Raw genomic sequence first — 17,274 nt, 5'->3', positions numbered from 1 at the left:
AACTAACATGGTCATGTCTACTGAGTAGTCATGCGTAGTACTGAGTCACGTTAATTATTGTGATCAATATGGCAACAACACTTTTAAAACAAACACCGCCCGAAGCTAACATGTTAACATCAGTTACCTCTGCTTCAGCCTAATCATTTTGATGCATTGCAGCTAATTAATTAGCATTGCAGCTTGGATAGAGAAAATAATATTCTCAAAAGGAGCAACGAATGTATAAGATTATACTTACTTTTCTTCTTCTCGCATCCATACCGGACTTTTGGAAATTTGAGCTTCAAAATATTTAGATGCTCTATAGCAAAAGTTGCTGCAAAAGCACTGGAAAAGAGAGAGAAAGCAAGAAAATATGACTAAAGACAACTTTAATACTCATAGAAAGGTACAAAAGTCATTGTTGCTTTATGCCTGTAAAATTTAAGTACCAATTCACATTTCTTTTTACACCTATGACCAGGTTTTTGATTCACCTGAGAAACCAAACCTATCAAATAGGTCTATCCCATTCCCCACAAGCCACTTGAAGTTTCTCCTTTTTTCCCCACTTTTCTGCTTTTTGCACTTTTATTACATACTGAGAAGCAAACCAGTGTTGGATTCTACATAACAATAATTTAAAAAAAAACCCAAAACTGTTCTAAGAGCAATCCCTAACCCAACAAGATGGTCATAAAGACATGCAATAAAATTCAGGTGTTTAACAATGAAAATTTTGGTTGGCAACAGAACTTGGATATTTCGCATTACTCAGAACCACACCTAAAATTTTGCAGTATCTTTGAAAAATTAACTTGCACACTTGCATCAGGGAACAAGACAAAACATCCCACTTCTTCTTGGAGTCTTGCTTAGTAGATTGAGAAAGCAATTCCCAGAATTTTGTGTATCCCAGAGTTGTAACCAGAGGAAAGGAATGTACGCTAGTGACACTGAAGAAATTTCTTCTGGTACTAGAAACATTTACCCTGCAATTTAGCGTACAAGCACCTGTAGGTGATTGCGTATTCTGTGAGTAGGCAAAGACGACTTTTACTCAACCACATGCATGAATATGCTTAAAGAAAGAAACAGACTTTGTGAAGAGATAGGTTTAATGTTGAAAAGTCCTCAAAAAAGAACCCTAAAGGTAGTCACACTAAGGAATGCATAAGATGTAACCTGTATTACACTACTGCAAACTTCAGTGAATGAAAAGGATGTGCGCTCTGACCCTACTAAAGCTCATTGGCTATACCGGAGCAAAATAGAGAACACTTCTCCACAAATGTCCTTAACAGATCAGCTGTACCACGTTCAAACTGCTATCCAAGTAAAACGTTCCATGTTGTGTTTAAATTTAGAAAAGAAAATAAATTGTTTTTTGTCTTTCCAAAGAGAGCATCTAGAAACTGAAGTGCACAAAAAACTTCATATTCTAACAGTTCATGAAATTTTCATAAGAACCAAACATATTGGCTCTGAATCAAGCTACTAGATGAATGCTGTTACAAAATGCATTTCTGATGTTGAGACAATATTAAATATATTTTAGAAATAGACTTGTTACCATACCTTTCTTTCAGTGATATCATAAACTCTGTTCGTTTTTGTTGAAATTCTGTACTTCTGTTTTGGCACCTAAAACAATATGCTTTCATCAGCAAGACTGTTACTTCCATCATGACTTTACAGAAAACTTCATTCTTAATTCACATATTTTAATATGTGTAATATGTTCCATTTTAACTGAATTGCATACTACAACCATCTTTTCTCTCAGTTCTTTTGATATTGTACCTTCTCAGATGTAAGAACGGCAATTTATCTTTAATCATTTACATCTCACTATCAGTAGAAGACAACTTCAGATCTACAAGAAAGCCAGCGCTGAACATAAAACAGTGGAGCTGCCATGGCAGAAACTTTACTCATGTGTAAGTGTTGGGCAATTACAGACAGGTCCTTCTTTAATCTATAGCTATTTATATGCACGTGAGACTGTACTGTCAGACCCCCACCACTACCCAGACAAACCCAGAGAGGAACTTACATAAAATATAATATAGTTTCCAAGTGAATTTCAGTGGGGACATATGAAGTCCAAAACAGTAAAATTTTTTGTACTTGAGTAGATTTTTTTCAGTTAATCAGGTATACCACAACTGGTATCACATCACAGGTTATCTAAACGAACTCTGAGTTCAGCTCTGACATACCACACTTAAATAAGCGTAACTATTATTTTGGCACAGGTAACGTACATTTTTAGAGCAGATGTAAATGCATTCACAGTGATATCCCTGCATTGTATTATTTTTTTCACTTCAATCTTTCTCACAGAGATACGTGGTTACACTGAAGAAGGAACAAGATCAGAAAATTTCTGCATGCAAAAAGGAAGGCCATGAAGCCATACCTCATTCATCTTTATTACTGTCAAAGTAGATGCTAACTGATTCTGTCATACACTAATGGTTGTCAACTGATCAAATTTTACCTTTTACTTCAGAAGGATTATACTGAAATGGAATGATAGGATGCCTGGCCCATTACTTGACAGTATTTTAATCTGTGTTGAATATTGTAAGTTTAAAATTAAAGAAAAAATGCAAAAGAATAAAAATTGTGAAGAGATTCTTATGATAACAGCATTAACAAAAAGCAACTTACATTTTCCAGTTTATTTTGACACAGAGGATAACCACATAGTTTGATGATAGACCGTTCATCAACAATGTCTTTATAGTGAGATGGAGTGATAAATTTTCCCTAAAATGACAAGAAAATAGTTCAACAACAGATACTGGAAAACCTGTCATTTTTCATACTCAAAACATCTCATAAACAAATATATATTTTTAATTTTGTAACAGTTATCTAGTAAGTTTAATAAACAACGTTTAGAACCTACACAATAAAAATGGTAAAAGGGTAAATAGGGGAAGAAGACAGACATGGGCACTTCTTTTTACATACAGAAAAGCCTCATAATTGTGCCTCTATTTGCACCTATTTTCATAATTTTCCTCTGTTTACATGTTTTGTACACCTATTTATCAGCCTATTTACAACCTTAACAGGAGTAATCATCATACCGTTCCAGCAAAACTGTGCTGCCAGATAAACTGTGGGGCATTGTAGAGACCTTGTCTAAATTCACAGATGATGTGATGTGGACCTAAATTTTCATACTTCACCTATCAGTCTAGAACCACAGAGGCATAAACAAAGGCTGTGGTAATAAAGTGAGGATTCATAAATGTATGCAGTCCTGCAAAACTAGGCCATGTTTTCATTGCAGAACCCTTGAAAATAAGGCAATCATCATCAGAGCTGACGAGAGAGGGACTAAATGATTTGTCTGCTTTAAACTGCAGCAAATTGTTCCAAGAACTCAAAAAAAAAAAAAAAAAAAAGTTGAACACTAAGATACAAAATAGTATAAACACCTACAGAATTCAGAAGGAACTCTTCAGTAATGTTCTCTTCCAGGAGTTGTTCAACAATACGCAATGCTTTTTTCTCAAATTCAATCTTCTTTCTCATAGCAGCCTCCAGAGCTGCTTTCCTGTAACAGAACAGACACCGAATGACACAGAGGGCAGATATCCATAAACAATTCTCCAATCGTATCTTTATCTTTCTTCTGAAATACAGTAGCTTACATTTTTCTGCATCACACCATGTTGGCCAAACAAAGCAACAAGTAACTGGACTAGTAATTCTGTAATAACCACAAAGGAGTTTCCAACCTTGGTTTGCTTTATTTCCACCCTGGTCAGGAAAAGTATTGACTCTTATTGCATTGCAATACTTCCATACAAGGTTACCCGACTCTTCTTGCAAGAGAGGAAAACCCAGAACTGCCTGGACAAAGAGCCCGGGACAAACAATTTATGGAGTGTTGCCAGGAGAATGGGTGCTGGATGAGACATGAAGAGCGGGAAGAAAAAAGGAGTGGAACAAGACTGAGTGTGAGGGTACAAAGTAAAGGAAGAAATAAATCAAACAAATTCCACTACAGTAGATTTCCTGAGTGTTCCTGAGTCTTGCCACTATTCTATTGTCAGCAAATACCTAGAGAGCAACCATCTAGGTGTCTCCGATCTCCATTTGGCAGTGCTTCCCACAGAGGCTGTCAATGTACAGTCATTCTGCTGTCTTATCCAAGAGGTCTATGCTATTCACCTGGAAGTCAGAGTCAAATGAATATTTAGGTAGCTGTCCGTGGCAGAAAGTGTTTTTTCCTCTCAAGTTTGTTTTTTAAAGTGAATAAAGAAAAATGGCAGGTATGCAAAGAAGTTAAGATGGCAAAAAGCAAGCACTACAGACTAAAGAAATGCAACTGTGGAGGTTAGATTAATAAACTTTTGGCATGCTATACAATGCATATATGTGCATGCTGTTAGAAGTTACATAGCATCACTCCAAACAAGCCTGCATGATGTTGATACTGGCGATCTCCTGAAGTTAGTCATGGTACTCTGAGAAAGCAAAACACGCGAGGCAGAGAACGCGATTTCAAAGTGAGGCAAAACAACATGAATGCCATACTGTTAGTTAGAAATTATACCTTTGAGCAGCATCTTCATTCTTCAGAGTAGCTGAATGCTTATTTCCTAGAAATCAAATATACAAATGTAGAAATATAGAAATTAGTGTACTTTCTTCCTTTAACAGTGGAAAATGTTAGAATCCGAAAAATATTAAAACCTCTAAACTGTAAGCATAATCAAGAGAATTGCTTAGAAACTTGCTTTTGGTGGCTGAGAGTGACTTCAGTAAGCTAGAAACCATTCAGCAACTAGTTATACGCCCTATTTGTAAGTCTGAGGACAGACAGGCCCAACTCTCTTCATACTCTCATTCATCGTGTTCCGTACAGTCAGAAAGCTAAAGGAAAAACAATTCTGACAATAATTTTGTGCCAACCACACTCACCCTGGTTCTCCAGCCCAGCTTCACCCCTGCACCCCACTGCTGGGAAACGCTGTCCTTTTCAACTGGATTTTGCTGCGGGCAGGACTCGACAACGCGGCCTCGACGCCGGCACCCTCACCACGGAGCCACTTTTGCCGCCCCCCCCCCCGCCTGCCGGTCGCCTCCGCGGACTGCCCCAGGGCTCTGCCCGCCCCGAGCCGGCTACCGACATAGAGGACTCGGGCAGCCGCTCCCTTAAGACAAGGGCAACAGGGAGGGAAAGTAATGGAGTGTTATGCTTAAAACAGGAGGACGCAGTTTTCTGACCAGCTGCGCGATCGCCGTCACGCGCGGCGCGCCTGCCGCTCAGAGCGGGGCGGGCTGCCGGCGCCGCAGAAGCCAGGCGCGCAGCCCCCGCGCAGCCCGAGGGGACAGCGGGGCGCTCGGCCCCAACCGCCGCCGACAGCCGCCGCTCGCCGGCCCCGGACACACGGCCGGCCCGGCCCGGCCGAGGCCCGCCGAGCTCGCGGCAGCGTCCCCGCACCGCCGACCGCGGCGGTCCCGCCGCTCCCCCCGGTACAGCGAGTTGGGCGAATCCGCTGTGCCGGCCGGAGGGCGCAGGGAGAGCCCAAAGCGCCGGGCGGGGGGAGCGGCGCGCGGAGCCTGGAGCCTACCTGCGCGCCGCCGGCTGGGCTTCCCCTTCGCGCCGCCCTGCGGCTTCCCGGCCGCCATCATCGTGGCTGTCCGCTCCCTCCCTCTGACCTCTCACCCGGGAGGCGGAGCGTCGGTCGCGGCGTGGCCCGGGCCGGGCCGGCAGCAGGTAGAAGCGGCGGCGGCGCGGTCCTGTGGAGCGGCGGGCGCGGAGGGGTACGGCCGATCGGGGCTGAGGCCCTGCGGGGCGGGGCGCGGCTCCACCGGCGGCCCGCTGAGGTGAGGGGCGGGGGGGGGGGGGGGGGTGGCCTTGTGATTTTTTAATTCAGCCGTGTGTTAAAGGCTTACGTTGGCAGCCTCTCTGTACTGGCCTGCGGGTTGTACCCCGCCTAGGGAAGGGGCCGAGGTATATGTTTGTTAGAGAGGAGGGGGTTTGGTGAGTATTAATAGAAAGCTTCACGTGATTCAGATGCTGTCCACTTGCCGCAGAAACCTCTGAAAAGATTTAATTAGAAACTGGATTAAGGCCTGAGACCGTCTGCGAGCTCAGCTGGTAAATCCCTGGCACAACACGGTGGGTGCTCAGGGCACGTTTCAAGGCTGTAAGTACATTGCAAAGTTACTGAGGGCTGAAAATGCAAGAATATTAGCGTTCAAAGGTATATTTAAATTGTTTTGGGAGGATTAATAACATCCTGTAAAACTAAGAGCTCAAGTAGTACAACGTGTGGTAATAAAGTATATGATAATGACCAAATTAAAATGACAGGCTAGATTTATTGCTAGATTGCAGTGACATAAAAATGTTAAAATAGGCCGTTGAGAATAGGAAGTGAGTTGTTTATTCTTTGAATAATAAAATTCACACACAGATGCTTTTTAAGCTTTTGTGAGTTGCCTGTTTTTTGTAAACATCCAGGTAGCTTAGTTATCTAGATGTTGTGTGACGTAGCAGAGGTCAAACATAGGAGGAAAGATTGAGGACGTTATATTGAGATGTCTGTATAAATATGGAACTTGGGTGTTTTGATGAATAGGTAGCTACTTATCCAGATGTAGAGGTAATTGACACTCACAGTGATCATGTAACCGGGTTTAGGCACATGGAATTACTTAAAACTATAAAGATTATGACTGCTGCTATGATATATCACATGAATAATCAAGCTTGATTTTATTTGTAACTCATGGTCCTGACAATGTAAAACTTTGTATGTACTTAACATCACTCAAACGTTTAACTTAATTGTTTTTAGCAAGAAAGCTTTAAATTATAGTATCTAGAGGTAAAAGGCTGCTGAACTAGCCCAACCTGGACACTAGAAAGAAATAAGTGATGTTGCATATGTAATCTTAATTGGACTGTTGATATAAACTGGCACGGTGGTTGGATCAGCTGTGCACATCCCAGGCATCGGGTTATTGTGTTGCAGTCACAGCTGGTGAGAATAGTCACAGAAAATGTGATGTATCGTGGGCATCCGTGCTTGGTACACAGTGAGCCCAGACTTGCTCTCTGTTAGCTGCAATTTTCAATGTATGTGCCCAAGTAGTAGCTGAGGCCTCCTAACTTCTTAAGATGACCCTGGTGCTACTTGGAAAATTGCTTCCCTGTACATAGAATGCAGGTTGTTTCCTGTCTGTAATACTGTCTCCTGCAAATATGGGGAGTAGAATAATATGGTGTACACTTCTTAAAAATGCATTTTTTCTGGGTTGTTTTTTTTTTTTAATCATGTGGTCTTCATAACATCTGTCTGTTTAGGTTGTTCTCATTCCTCTATTGGCATTTTTTTAATAATGTGATTATTTTTCAGTCTGTTTTTATTTCATGTGTTTTAATACTGCACTCTTTAATTTATTATAGTTTTCAATGCCAGAAGAAGAAAGTCAAACTATAATGGCAGTTGATGAACTTCAAGCCATAATACAAAGATGCGTAAGTAGTTTTCTTTCCATAAAAGTAACAAGTGTAAGCAGTGTGCGTTTCTCTTCACATATTATAATTAAAACCAAAATGACCCCAAAACACAAGACAGTTGTTAGCAGAACTCCTCATTGGGCAGCTAAGTTCAGCCTCCATGTTTCATTGATTTTTCTGTGGTGCTTATCCCAAGATGCTTGATAACTTCTGCTTCTTGGAGAAAGAAGCGTTCTTGTACTCAACAGTACCTGTCTGAAGTAACAAAACCCTAGCAGGTTGTTGTAGAAAATACATCTTCCAAACAACATGCTGTAGTCTAGACTTAGAAAGTGCTATTGAAATACTGCTTTGTCTTCTGTAGTAGCTCTTGGTAGCTTTTTTTAATATGTGAAAGATGTTATATAAGAAAAGATGAGCTACAATGATGCTACATTTAAGTTTGAAATGAAAGCTTGTATTTTCTTTTTTTTTTATTTGCCTTTTATAAGTATGGAGTTAAACGTGCATATTTTCTCTCTAGCAAATTCTGGAAGAAGCTGATTTCAAAGGAGAAGATTTTAATCTGTTTCAGGTAGCAGGTCAGAAATGTTTAGAAGATGGGTATGCAGCTCAGTTATTAGAAGTAATTCAAAATGAGAAAAATAAGGTGAGTTTAAGTTTGCACTATATATTGGTTGTGCACTAACACGCCGTTAAGTAGATAAAACTGCTTATTAAAAAGGGAAGGCTACTTTCACTGTGGAGCAAGGCTGTACGTATGAATAGTTAGTAAGTTGCTCTGTGTTAATCATAGAATCACAGAATCATTGAGGTTGGAAAAGACCTCCAAGATCATCGAGTCCAACCGTCGACCCAACACCACCATGCCCACTAAGCCATGTCCCTAAGTGCCCCATCTACTCGTCTTTTAAATACCTCCAGGGATGGGGACTCAACCACTTCCCTGGGCAGCCTGTTCCAATGTTTAACCACTCTTTCAGTAAAGAAGTTTTTCCTCATGTCCAATCTAGACCTCCCCTGGCGCAACTTGAGGCCATTTCCTCTTGTCCTATCGCTAGTTACTTGGGAGAAGAGACCGACCCCCACCTCACTACAACCTCCTTTCAGGTAGTTGTAGAGAGCGATGAGGTCTCCCCTCAGCCTCCTTTTCTCCAGGCTAAACAACCCCAGTTCCCTCAGCCGCTCCTCATCAGACTTGTTCTCCAGACCCCTCACCAGCCTCGTTGCCCTTCTCTGGACACGCTCTAACACCTCAACGTCCTTCTTGTAGTGAGGGGCCCAAAACTGAACACAGTATTCGAGGTGCGGCCTCACCAGTGCCGAGTACAGGGGCACGATCACTTCCCTACTCCTGCTGGCCGCACTATTTCTGATACAGGCCAGGATGCCATTGGCCTTCTTGGCCGCCTGGGCACACTGCCGGCTCATGTTCAGCCGGCTGTCGACTGACACCAAGTGCACATTCTTGTGTAACTTCAGGTAGCTCACAGAAACCAAGTCATGAGAATCTTAACAAAACAATAACTGTTTTTCAGTGAGTTAAGCAAAGAGAAGAGAGGACAAAAGCATAATTAAGAGAAAGTGACAGTGTCCCTCTTTTGCAGGACAGGATTTCGGATGGTGTACTGGGTCTGGCTGGCATGAGTTGATTTTCTTCATGGCAGCCTGTATGGTGCTGTGTGTTAGATCTGTAACCAAAACAGTATTGATAACACACCAGTGTTTCAGCTATTGCTGGTCAGTGCTTGTACAGTGTCAAGGCCTTCTCCATTTCTCACTCTGCCCCCGCGGTAAGCTGGGAAGTTGGGAGGGGACACAGCTGGGACCAGCTGACCTGCACTGATGAAAGAGATGGTCCATACCATATAACGTCATGCTCAGCAATAAAAACACATGGGGATGGGGACCCACTCCAAAGTAGCTGTTGCTTGGAGAATGGCTGGGCATTGGTCTGCCAGTGGGAGTTGGTTTGCGTCATTCCCCCCTCCCCTTTTGTCCTTCACTTACTAAATTGTCCTTATCTCAACCCATGAGTTACTCTCTTGTTTCGCTCTTCTGATTCTCTCCCCGATCCCACTGGGGGAAGAGAGCGAGCAACCAGCCGGTTGCTTAGTTGCTGTCTGGGATCAACCCACCACAGGTGGATATAATAGGATTGGCCAAAACTGTAAGAGCCAACTCAGCTGATGCTAATGTAAGAGATGCTAATGTCTGTAGGCACTTTGGGGAGCTGGGAGAGTATACTAAATTGTACACAGATAAATAGGAAGTTCAGAAAGAAAGTGAAGGATGGAATGTTTTGGCAATGTTACACGGGGGTCGCAATCTGGTTTTGAATTTTGTGAGTTTGGAGTAACAACTGAAGATCTTGATTTCCCTCAGGTTAAACATTCTTTCTTTCAGCAAAAGTCCTCTACTTAGTTTTGTTTTAAATGTATTGTCATATAAATTCTTAGAAATATATATTGACTTGTTAGAATTAATACAATGAAGAAAACTGTACAAAATATGCAGCTGTGTTTATAGGTATGGGGAGAGAGTACAATGTATGTCAAGTACAGAACTTTATGGTAATAGATGTTAAATTTTCAGTGACATTATGGTGTTGGTTACAACCAGGACATTGATCTGTCTTTTTTGGCCTTCATATGTACAATCTTTCTGGGTTTAGAAGATGTCCAATTTTGGTTTATTCTCTGAAAATCTCGTTTTTAGGTTATCATCAAGAATATGGGTTGGAATCTCATCTCTCCTCTTGTTAGATGTATTTTCATGTATAAACTGGAAGATGATAAGCGAGAGCACTGCCTGAAGATACTAGATCAGTTGGCACAGGTACGTTTTTGAAATACATGGTTATAATACAATAATTATAGGGAAGGGAGAGGTCCTAATTTTCCCTCTGATTTCCAAAGAAAACAAGGCATGAATACTTCTGGGTTCTTCTGTCCATTTCCCATAACTTTTAAACTCATGGGCCGGTTTCATCTGAAGTAGACACAAGCTTGGTGTTCTTGGAGATAATTAACCTCTTATAAATCTTGTGAAATTAGTAACTGGACAAAACAGAGACATAGCATTACGCAGAAGAAAAAGGCAGATAGAACTCAAAGTTTTTGATAGCCAGCTGCTGCAGTCAGAGCAGCCACAGCAATACTGCCTCTTGTCTACTGCAGATACAGTATGACAATGAGTACCTGATGATTCTGATGGAGCAGTAGGGGGGGGGGAGTTTTAACCTCTAGAAAACTAGTTCCCTTTCATTTATGTACTTAGAAAACAACTTGCAAACCTCTAGCTTGAGTTAAATTCACACTGAAGTTTTTCTTTTCTCTCTACTCCTAAGGGTTACTTTGCTAAGGTACTTGTGATGTTTTTATAGACCGTAGAAATCAAGTTTAGTGTCATTATTTATTATGTTTTCAGCTTATATGAAAGTGTACACATGTATACACTCTGCAGAAGACGTTCATTGTAGGGAAGTACTTATTGTTTCATATTTGTTTTCTTAAAGATTATCTTGGATGTTCAGATCTGCTTTCTTGACGTTCAGGAACTTGTTGAAGTTTGCTTGTGATGAATTTTTTAGCTTATGACCGTGGTGATTAAAAAATATGCATTGTTCCTCTCCTGCAGCTATGCAATCCAAAGGAACTTTTTTTGGGTTTACTTGAGCAGATTGAGCAGACCTCTGGAGAACAAGTGTGCCAAACTGTCATGTTATTGCTTCAGCCTTTGCAGATAGGTAAGATGCGCTTTCTCAGATGATTTATGAATTAAATTTTCTCATTTATTTATCAAATTAGTTTAGCCTTTGCTGGAATAGTTTCAGAATATGTCTGTCCTGACAGGCTTTACAGTCTATTATATTCTGCAAAATAACACGAGGTATAATTCTCATGCTTATATTGGCCTGTTAGAAAAAGATTTTAGATGGGATTGATAGCATCAGTTGAAAAAGCAATATTCAGCTATTTTTCATCATTTACAAGAACGTTGTCCTGTGGCAGTTATATTTAGAGGTGTAAACCATTCATACTGTTGCTACAGAAATAGAGAATTACATGGATTTGTGAAATTCTTCATTATTTAACTTTTAAAACATACAATTCCATATTTTCATAGTATAAAACTTTTATTTCAGATTGAAATATTTGATTGGTGGGGGGAAGCATTCTTCTGGCTTACATATAAAAACTAAAAATGTTGGTTTTGGATACCCACTAACTAGGTAACAAGTAATAGTTTCTGTTTTGATATGTGAGATGAAATGAAGTGTCTTGTATGAAGTTTAAGTCTGATTGTAGCAGTCTCTGAGATATGTTATTGAATTATGTTAGAATTTAACAAGAGAAGCATTTTGGTAATTAGAAGTATGTTGTTTTTTGGATAGACAATCCGCAGTCTCGGCCAGTGCAGTTTAAGTGGAGAGCCACTAGTGCTACTTTCTCAGCCTGGGAGCCCCTCTGTTGGTTCTGCCATGGAGTATGTAACAGTTCTGAGCTGCTTCAGGTAGAGTCAGGTCTCAGCAGAAAGGTTGGGCCATTGCCTCTGGTTTTGCCAAACACAGAAGGAGTCGAGCAATCAAGCAAGAATAAATCAGTTTTCCAGATCAGATAGATGAATATTATTTCATTTAGACTAGTTCTAGACAGACTTTTTTTTTTTCAGTCCTCATCATGGTGCTACAGAGAAAGGAAGAATGTGTTGAAATACGTGACTGCTTTAATATTTGTCATTCTCAAATATATGGTCATCTTAAATACAGTATATTAAACTAGCTGATGATGTTTAGTCTTGCTGGATTTGCTCATGTGATTTCAGGTATCAGTCCCTCTCCTTCCCTGAAACTAAAGGCTTGCTTATGTAGTCACATTGTTTTTCTTCACGTTTTCCTCTACTAAGTAAGTAATAATGTCTCAAAATGTGCGCGTGCTCTTTTTTTTTTTTCCTCCCCCCACCTCCAGTGCTTTTGAAACTTCAGAACAAGAAGGCCTACTCAGTGGGTTTATCTTTGGCGATGATTATGAATCAGCTTACTGCCTTACCCGTACCTTATACAAAACAACAAATACAAGAAGATAAACTTGGTCTCTGTCAATGTTGTAATGCAGTGGTGGACTTTGCTAAACCCTTTGTGAATGAAGTTGTTAAAAACATGGAAAAGTCATCAGAATACAATGAGATGGAGCTGAAAGAAGAATTATTAAAATTGTGAGCGTTTTATGTTAGTGTAATATATTCCTATAACTTAACAAAATGAACAGTAGGCATTTATTACATAGGCAGTAAATAAATAATCTTATTAATGTTTTATAATACTGCCAACTTATATTAACTAATGTGGTATTTCGAGAAAGAAAAACCCTAAATATGCCTTACATACTTACAAAGTGAGAGAAGAAAAATAAAAATAATTATGGGGTTTTTTTTTAGTACAGGGAAATGGTAAAGAAATACTAGTCTGTGCTGTGAAGCTGTTTTGGTATTCTTCTGCTTCTCCTCAAATTTACAACAGTGAGGATAATCATATTCTGGAGGTGGAGTCTAAGGAATGCTTCTACAGGGGATGTTCTTTTTTTTAATTCTCCTTGGAATATCAGGAATAGCAGCAGCTAATATGAGTATAGACTTTATTCTTGGTCGTCAGTGACACTATTATAGTCTGTATTTGTGACCTTATTGGTGATTTAGTTTTACCTCTTTTTATTTCAGCTGTATGAAAAGCCTGAAATATCCATTATTGACAGCTCAGCTTGAGCAACTTGAAGGCATTGAAGAACATCCCTTTCGGCGTTTTGCAACTGAAATTATAGTAAGTGCAGTCAAAATTAATTACAGTGTTTGCAAAACCAGTGGTCTAGTTCAGAATTACCTATAACTTGTTGTAGAGCTCATTTTGCTTCCTTTATTGCTTAGTGGGATGACTTACTGGGCCTTGTAAGATAATGCAGGTAGATAAAGGTCTAGAACAGTTCCAGGTCCCATCTCTGGAAATTACAAATCTTGCAGAGACAGTTTTGCTCCTTATAAACCAGTTTGGACTGCTCTGTGAATCAGCAGCTGCTACTTTGTTGTAACTGCTTATTTTTCTTGGTGATATATGAATTTATTAGAATATCTAAAGGATCGTCTTCGCAGCAGTATTACGTCAAGGCAAAATCTACATGTTACCTTTAATCCAAGTGTTGCACAGAGAGAAATGTCTAGTGTGCCTAGTGCAGTGCCAGCTGACTATTAAAGAATATAAATCGGTGTTTGGCTGCTGCTGATGCTAGAGCTGGAAATTCAGTGGGAACATGTCCGTTCCATGCTACCAATGCAGTTACTCTGGTTTTGAATGTTTTACATAGCAGCTGTGTTTTATTAGAGCAAGATTATTGTGGGTATAGATAATTTTATTTAAATTTGCAGCAAAACCAAGCCTTGTAAGGAGATAGTCAGGTACAGTCCATGCATATGTTGGAACACACAATACGTGTATGTTTTCAGAAATAGGACTAGGTGTGATTAATAAAGTTACAGCAAGTAGAGCTGTGCTTTGTTCATGTTTTGAATGTGGTAAAGAGTATTTCCTCTCTTGCACATTTCCAAATGTAGTGGCTTGACCTCAGCTGGCAGCTAAGCCCTGACCCAGTCACTCACTTAGGCCCCCTCATCGGAATGGGGAAGAGAATCTGAAGGGCCAAAGCAAGAAAAACTCACGGGTTGAGAAAAAGACAATTTAATAAATGAAGGAAAAAAACCCCCAAGTGATGCAGTCGCAGTCACTCACCACCTCCTTACCAGCAGACCGATGCCCAGCCAGTCTCTGAACGACAGTTAATCTGAAAAATACTACATCCCCGCAACTTGTTGCTGAGTGTGATGTTATAGGGGATGGAATACCTTTTTGATCAGTTCGGGTCAGCTGTCCCAGCTGTGTCCCCTCCCAGCTTCTCACCCACCCTCTGCCTGCTTGCTGAGTGGCAGAGTAAGAATCAGAAGGCCTTGACCCTGTGTAAGCACTGCTCAGCGATAGCTGAAACACTGGTGCGTTATCAACACTGTTTTCGTTGCAGATCTAAAACAGAGCACCATACGGGCTGCCATGAAGAAAACCAACTCCATGCCAGCCAGAGCCAGTACACCAAATTTAAAATATTTGTAAATACCAGTTGTCTCTAATTTTCAAATGTGTGTTTATACAATGACTTGTGTTGGGCTGATGAAATGAAGGAACCTTCTTGACAGCCAGGTGCTGGATTATTTTATAACAGTTTATTCAGAAGCAGGCTGGTAAATCTTACTACAAAATAAAAGGGTGGAAAATATTCCCAGTACTAAATGGAGTCTTCCCTCGGGATAGCCAATGGGCCACTAGTTGGATAACACTGAATAGACCGTAACAGCTCATTTGTATCAAGATTGCAGCTAAAGTCTTCAATTCTTACAAAACAAGCTGACCTTTTTAGATGTATAGGAGAACTGAGCATTAAATGACTATTAACTGGTTATTAATATTTACCGTTAACAAAAATACAATTCTGGTTTTGATAACTGGCCATTGCAATTCTTTTCTGTAAGTTGTTTTATAAACTATGGATACACTTGTTTCTCATGTTAATGTCGACTCTATTAAAGACTAGAGTTAAGTTTGAGCTTTGGACTTTGTTCTACCTTGTTATCCCTGGTTAGAGGAGGAAAATTCACAAGTCAAATACAGAAGGACAAAAGTCAAAGAATGCCTGGAGCTTTGTAAGAGGGAGATGGAAGTTACAGAGAAGGTAGAGTGGGGGTGAAACTGGCTGAGGGACAGAGGAAATCTAGCTGTCGGAGGAAGATGGCTGAAATGGCTCTAAACTATGAACTAGGGAGTTAGAAGAAAGACAGCTTTTTATATGATATAGTGGAGGAATTAGTCCTAGAAGAGCAGAGAGACTGGGTCAGGGTGTCAGTTTGGGGGAGGGAATGGCACACTAAGACTTGATGAGTTTCAAAAGGAAGGCTTGGAGCCAGCTGGGATGAGGAAAGCACACAAAATACACTACATATAAGTGTGTGCAAATGTGCATGCACACAGAGGAAGCCTGGAAGTTGCCATGTGATGCAACTCTTTCTTCTCCAATTTGCGTTTAAAAATCTAAGCATTTTTGCACACAAAATTCTGTATCCAAATGTTAAGATTGTAAAGTGAAGCACACTAAGCAGTTACCAAAACTTTTGGTTGTTTTTCAACCATAATTAGGTTTTCTATCATGATCACATCCATGTTTTTCTGCAGCATGTCTCAGCATAGGATGGAACTGCTGTGTGGATCAATCAGGGTTGTGCAATGAAAGAGAATCTTGTCTCTGAGACCTTTACTTCATTTATTGCAGGACTTTTAGGGTGTGCAGTGAAGGAGGCAGGGATTACCAGAAGATGATCTCATGGCTAAGATAGTTGAAGGGTGCTTTGAAAAACTGGCTTTTTATCCTGCCTCTCCTGTTGGGCACGGTCTGAAACCATGTTTTTTATGCTAATTATGAATTACCTTTTCTTCATATTCTCAAGAAATTGACTTCTGCTGTTTGTGGAATTGGGTAATGAGAGCTGCAGCTAAGGTCAGTAAAGTCATGCTTTGACTGTATGACATTTTGTGTAATCCTAATTTTCCAAAATGTGAGATCCCAGGTGTTCAGTTTGGACAACCCTGGAATAGTGAGTTAACCTTGGTCTCGCTGTTTCTTCATGATATGTACAATAGGAGTTACACTACCTCCTAATCCACATGAATGTGGGGGGGGCGGGTGGAAAAAACCACACTAGTATTTGTGAAGTACTTGGGTGTCATTGTGTTGCACATCACTGGAAAGAAAGGCCATACAGAGTGATTGTAACTTTAAAGCGGGGCTTGCCTTTAGCAGATAAACGTTGTGTTGCATATTGATTAGTGAGCAGAAAACAAAATAGTGAGTATTCTGTGATCTGAAAAACACAGGGGTCCTGTGGCATAATGTGATCGTGAGGCTATCATTATTCATAGCATTGTGGATAAGGGAGCCAAACTAGGCTTGGCTTTTGCTAGCTTTTGAGTGCTTGACTTTGCCATCTTAGTAACATTCTTCTAACAGTAGTTATTTTTCCTGCAGGGTCCTTTTTGTGTATGTGTATATAGCATAAATACAAAATATTTATATTAATTTATATATATGCTATGTAAGAGAATTTACTGTAAATACAGTTAAAGCTTTGAAACTTAACTGGTATACAGGTCTTTTAAAGGCAACTATAGGCAATCTATCTTTCTTTTTTAGGACATTTTGTGGGATATTAGAGAACTGATACCATTAGTGTTTTTACATCGTAAAGGCAAAAGTCCACACTGGGAGAATCAGGAGTTTGCGGACATAGAGCAAAAGAATTCTGCAGATTCTTTGGCATGTCTGTCGTATCTGATGTTTGTTCAGCATTTTGGTATTGATTGCTTTCCAGCGGTATTTAGGTAAGAACTATTCTTCCTCACTTACTGTAAGTCTGTACTTTGAAGATTCTTTCTGAGCAGAAGAAAACTTTTTGTTTGTGAATAGTTATGAATGAAAACTGTGTATTTCACTAGAATTTTGTTTCATGTCAACCTTTATGCATTTATATTTTATGTAGCTTATATTATATACATAAGAACATACTCCAGTCCTGCAGATTACTCTGTTACGGTTTAATTTTAGATGAGCTGTTCTTTTAAAGAAACAGGGTTAGTCACATGCTGAAAATGAACACGTATTAAACTTTCAATTGCATATTTAGAGACAGCTTCTATGTAGGAGTTA

The 17,274-nt window shown here is 40.1% G+C and overlaps 2 protein-coding genes across 5 annotated transcripts in view; one reads left to right on the top strand and one right to left on the bottom strand.

Moving 5' to 3' along the window:
• The window catches only part of RPAP2 (RNA polymerase II associated protein 2), a 42,997-nt gene extending 37,354 nt beyond the window's left edge, over positions 1-5,643 (bottom strand). Inside the window, exons 1-6 of the mRNA XM_076337724.1 lie at positions 5,583-5,643; positions 4,562-4,607; positions 3,442-3,556; positions 2,659-2,757; positions 1,561-1,626; positions 242-330 (exon numbers count right to left, since the gene is read on the bottom strand). Coding sequence (XP_076193839.1) covers positions 242-330; positions 1,561-1,626; positions 2,659-2,757; positions 3,442-3,556; positions 4,562-4,607; positions 5,583-5,643 — 476 coding nt within the window. The remainder of the gene's footprint in view (positions 1-241; positions 331-1,560; positions 1,627-2,658; positions 2,758-3,441; positions 3,557-4,561; positions 4,608-5,582) is intronic.
• A 23-nt stretch (positions 5,644-5,666) lies between these two features.
• GLMN (glomulin, FKBP associated protein) overlaps positions 5,667-17,274 on the top strand; it is a 24,361-nt gene continuing 12,753 nt past the window's right edge. For 2 of the 4 annotated variants that reach the window (XM_076337729.1, XM_076337725.1), the window contains exons 1-8: positions 5,667-5,838; positions 7,427-7,498; positions 8,004-8,129; positions 10,199-10,318; positions 11,120-11,228; positions 12,451-12,697; positions 13,199-13,298; positions 16,762-16,949. In XM_076337729.1, the coding sequence (XP_076193844.1) occupies positions 7,433-7,498; positions 8,004-8,129; positions 10,199-10,318; positions 11,120-11,228; positions 12,451-12,697; positions 13,199-13,298; positions 16,762-16,949 (956 nt within the window). In that variant the 5' untranslated portion in view covers positions 5,667-5,838; positions 7,427-7,432. Of the gene's footprint in view, positions 5,839-6,041; positions 6,162-7,426; positions 7,499-8,003; positions 8,130-10,198; positions 10,319-11,119; positions 11,229-12,450; positions 12,698-13,198; positions 13,299-16,761; positions 16,950-17,274 lie in introns of those variants that run through there. The other 2 variants (XM_076337727.1, XM_076337728.1) reach the window with 2 other exon arrangements.

Source organism: Aptenodytes patagonicus, chromosome 5, assembly GCF_965638725.1.
Source record: "Aptenodytes patagonicus chromosome 5, bAptPat1.pri.cur, whole genome shotgun sequence".
NCBI lineage: Eukaryota > Metazoa > Chordata > Aves > Sphenisciformes > Spheniscidae > Aptenodytes > Aptenodytes patagonicus.
The sequence above is the reverse complement of the archived record's forward strand: the minus strand, read 5'-3'. Positions and strand labels throughout refer to the sequence as shown.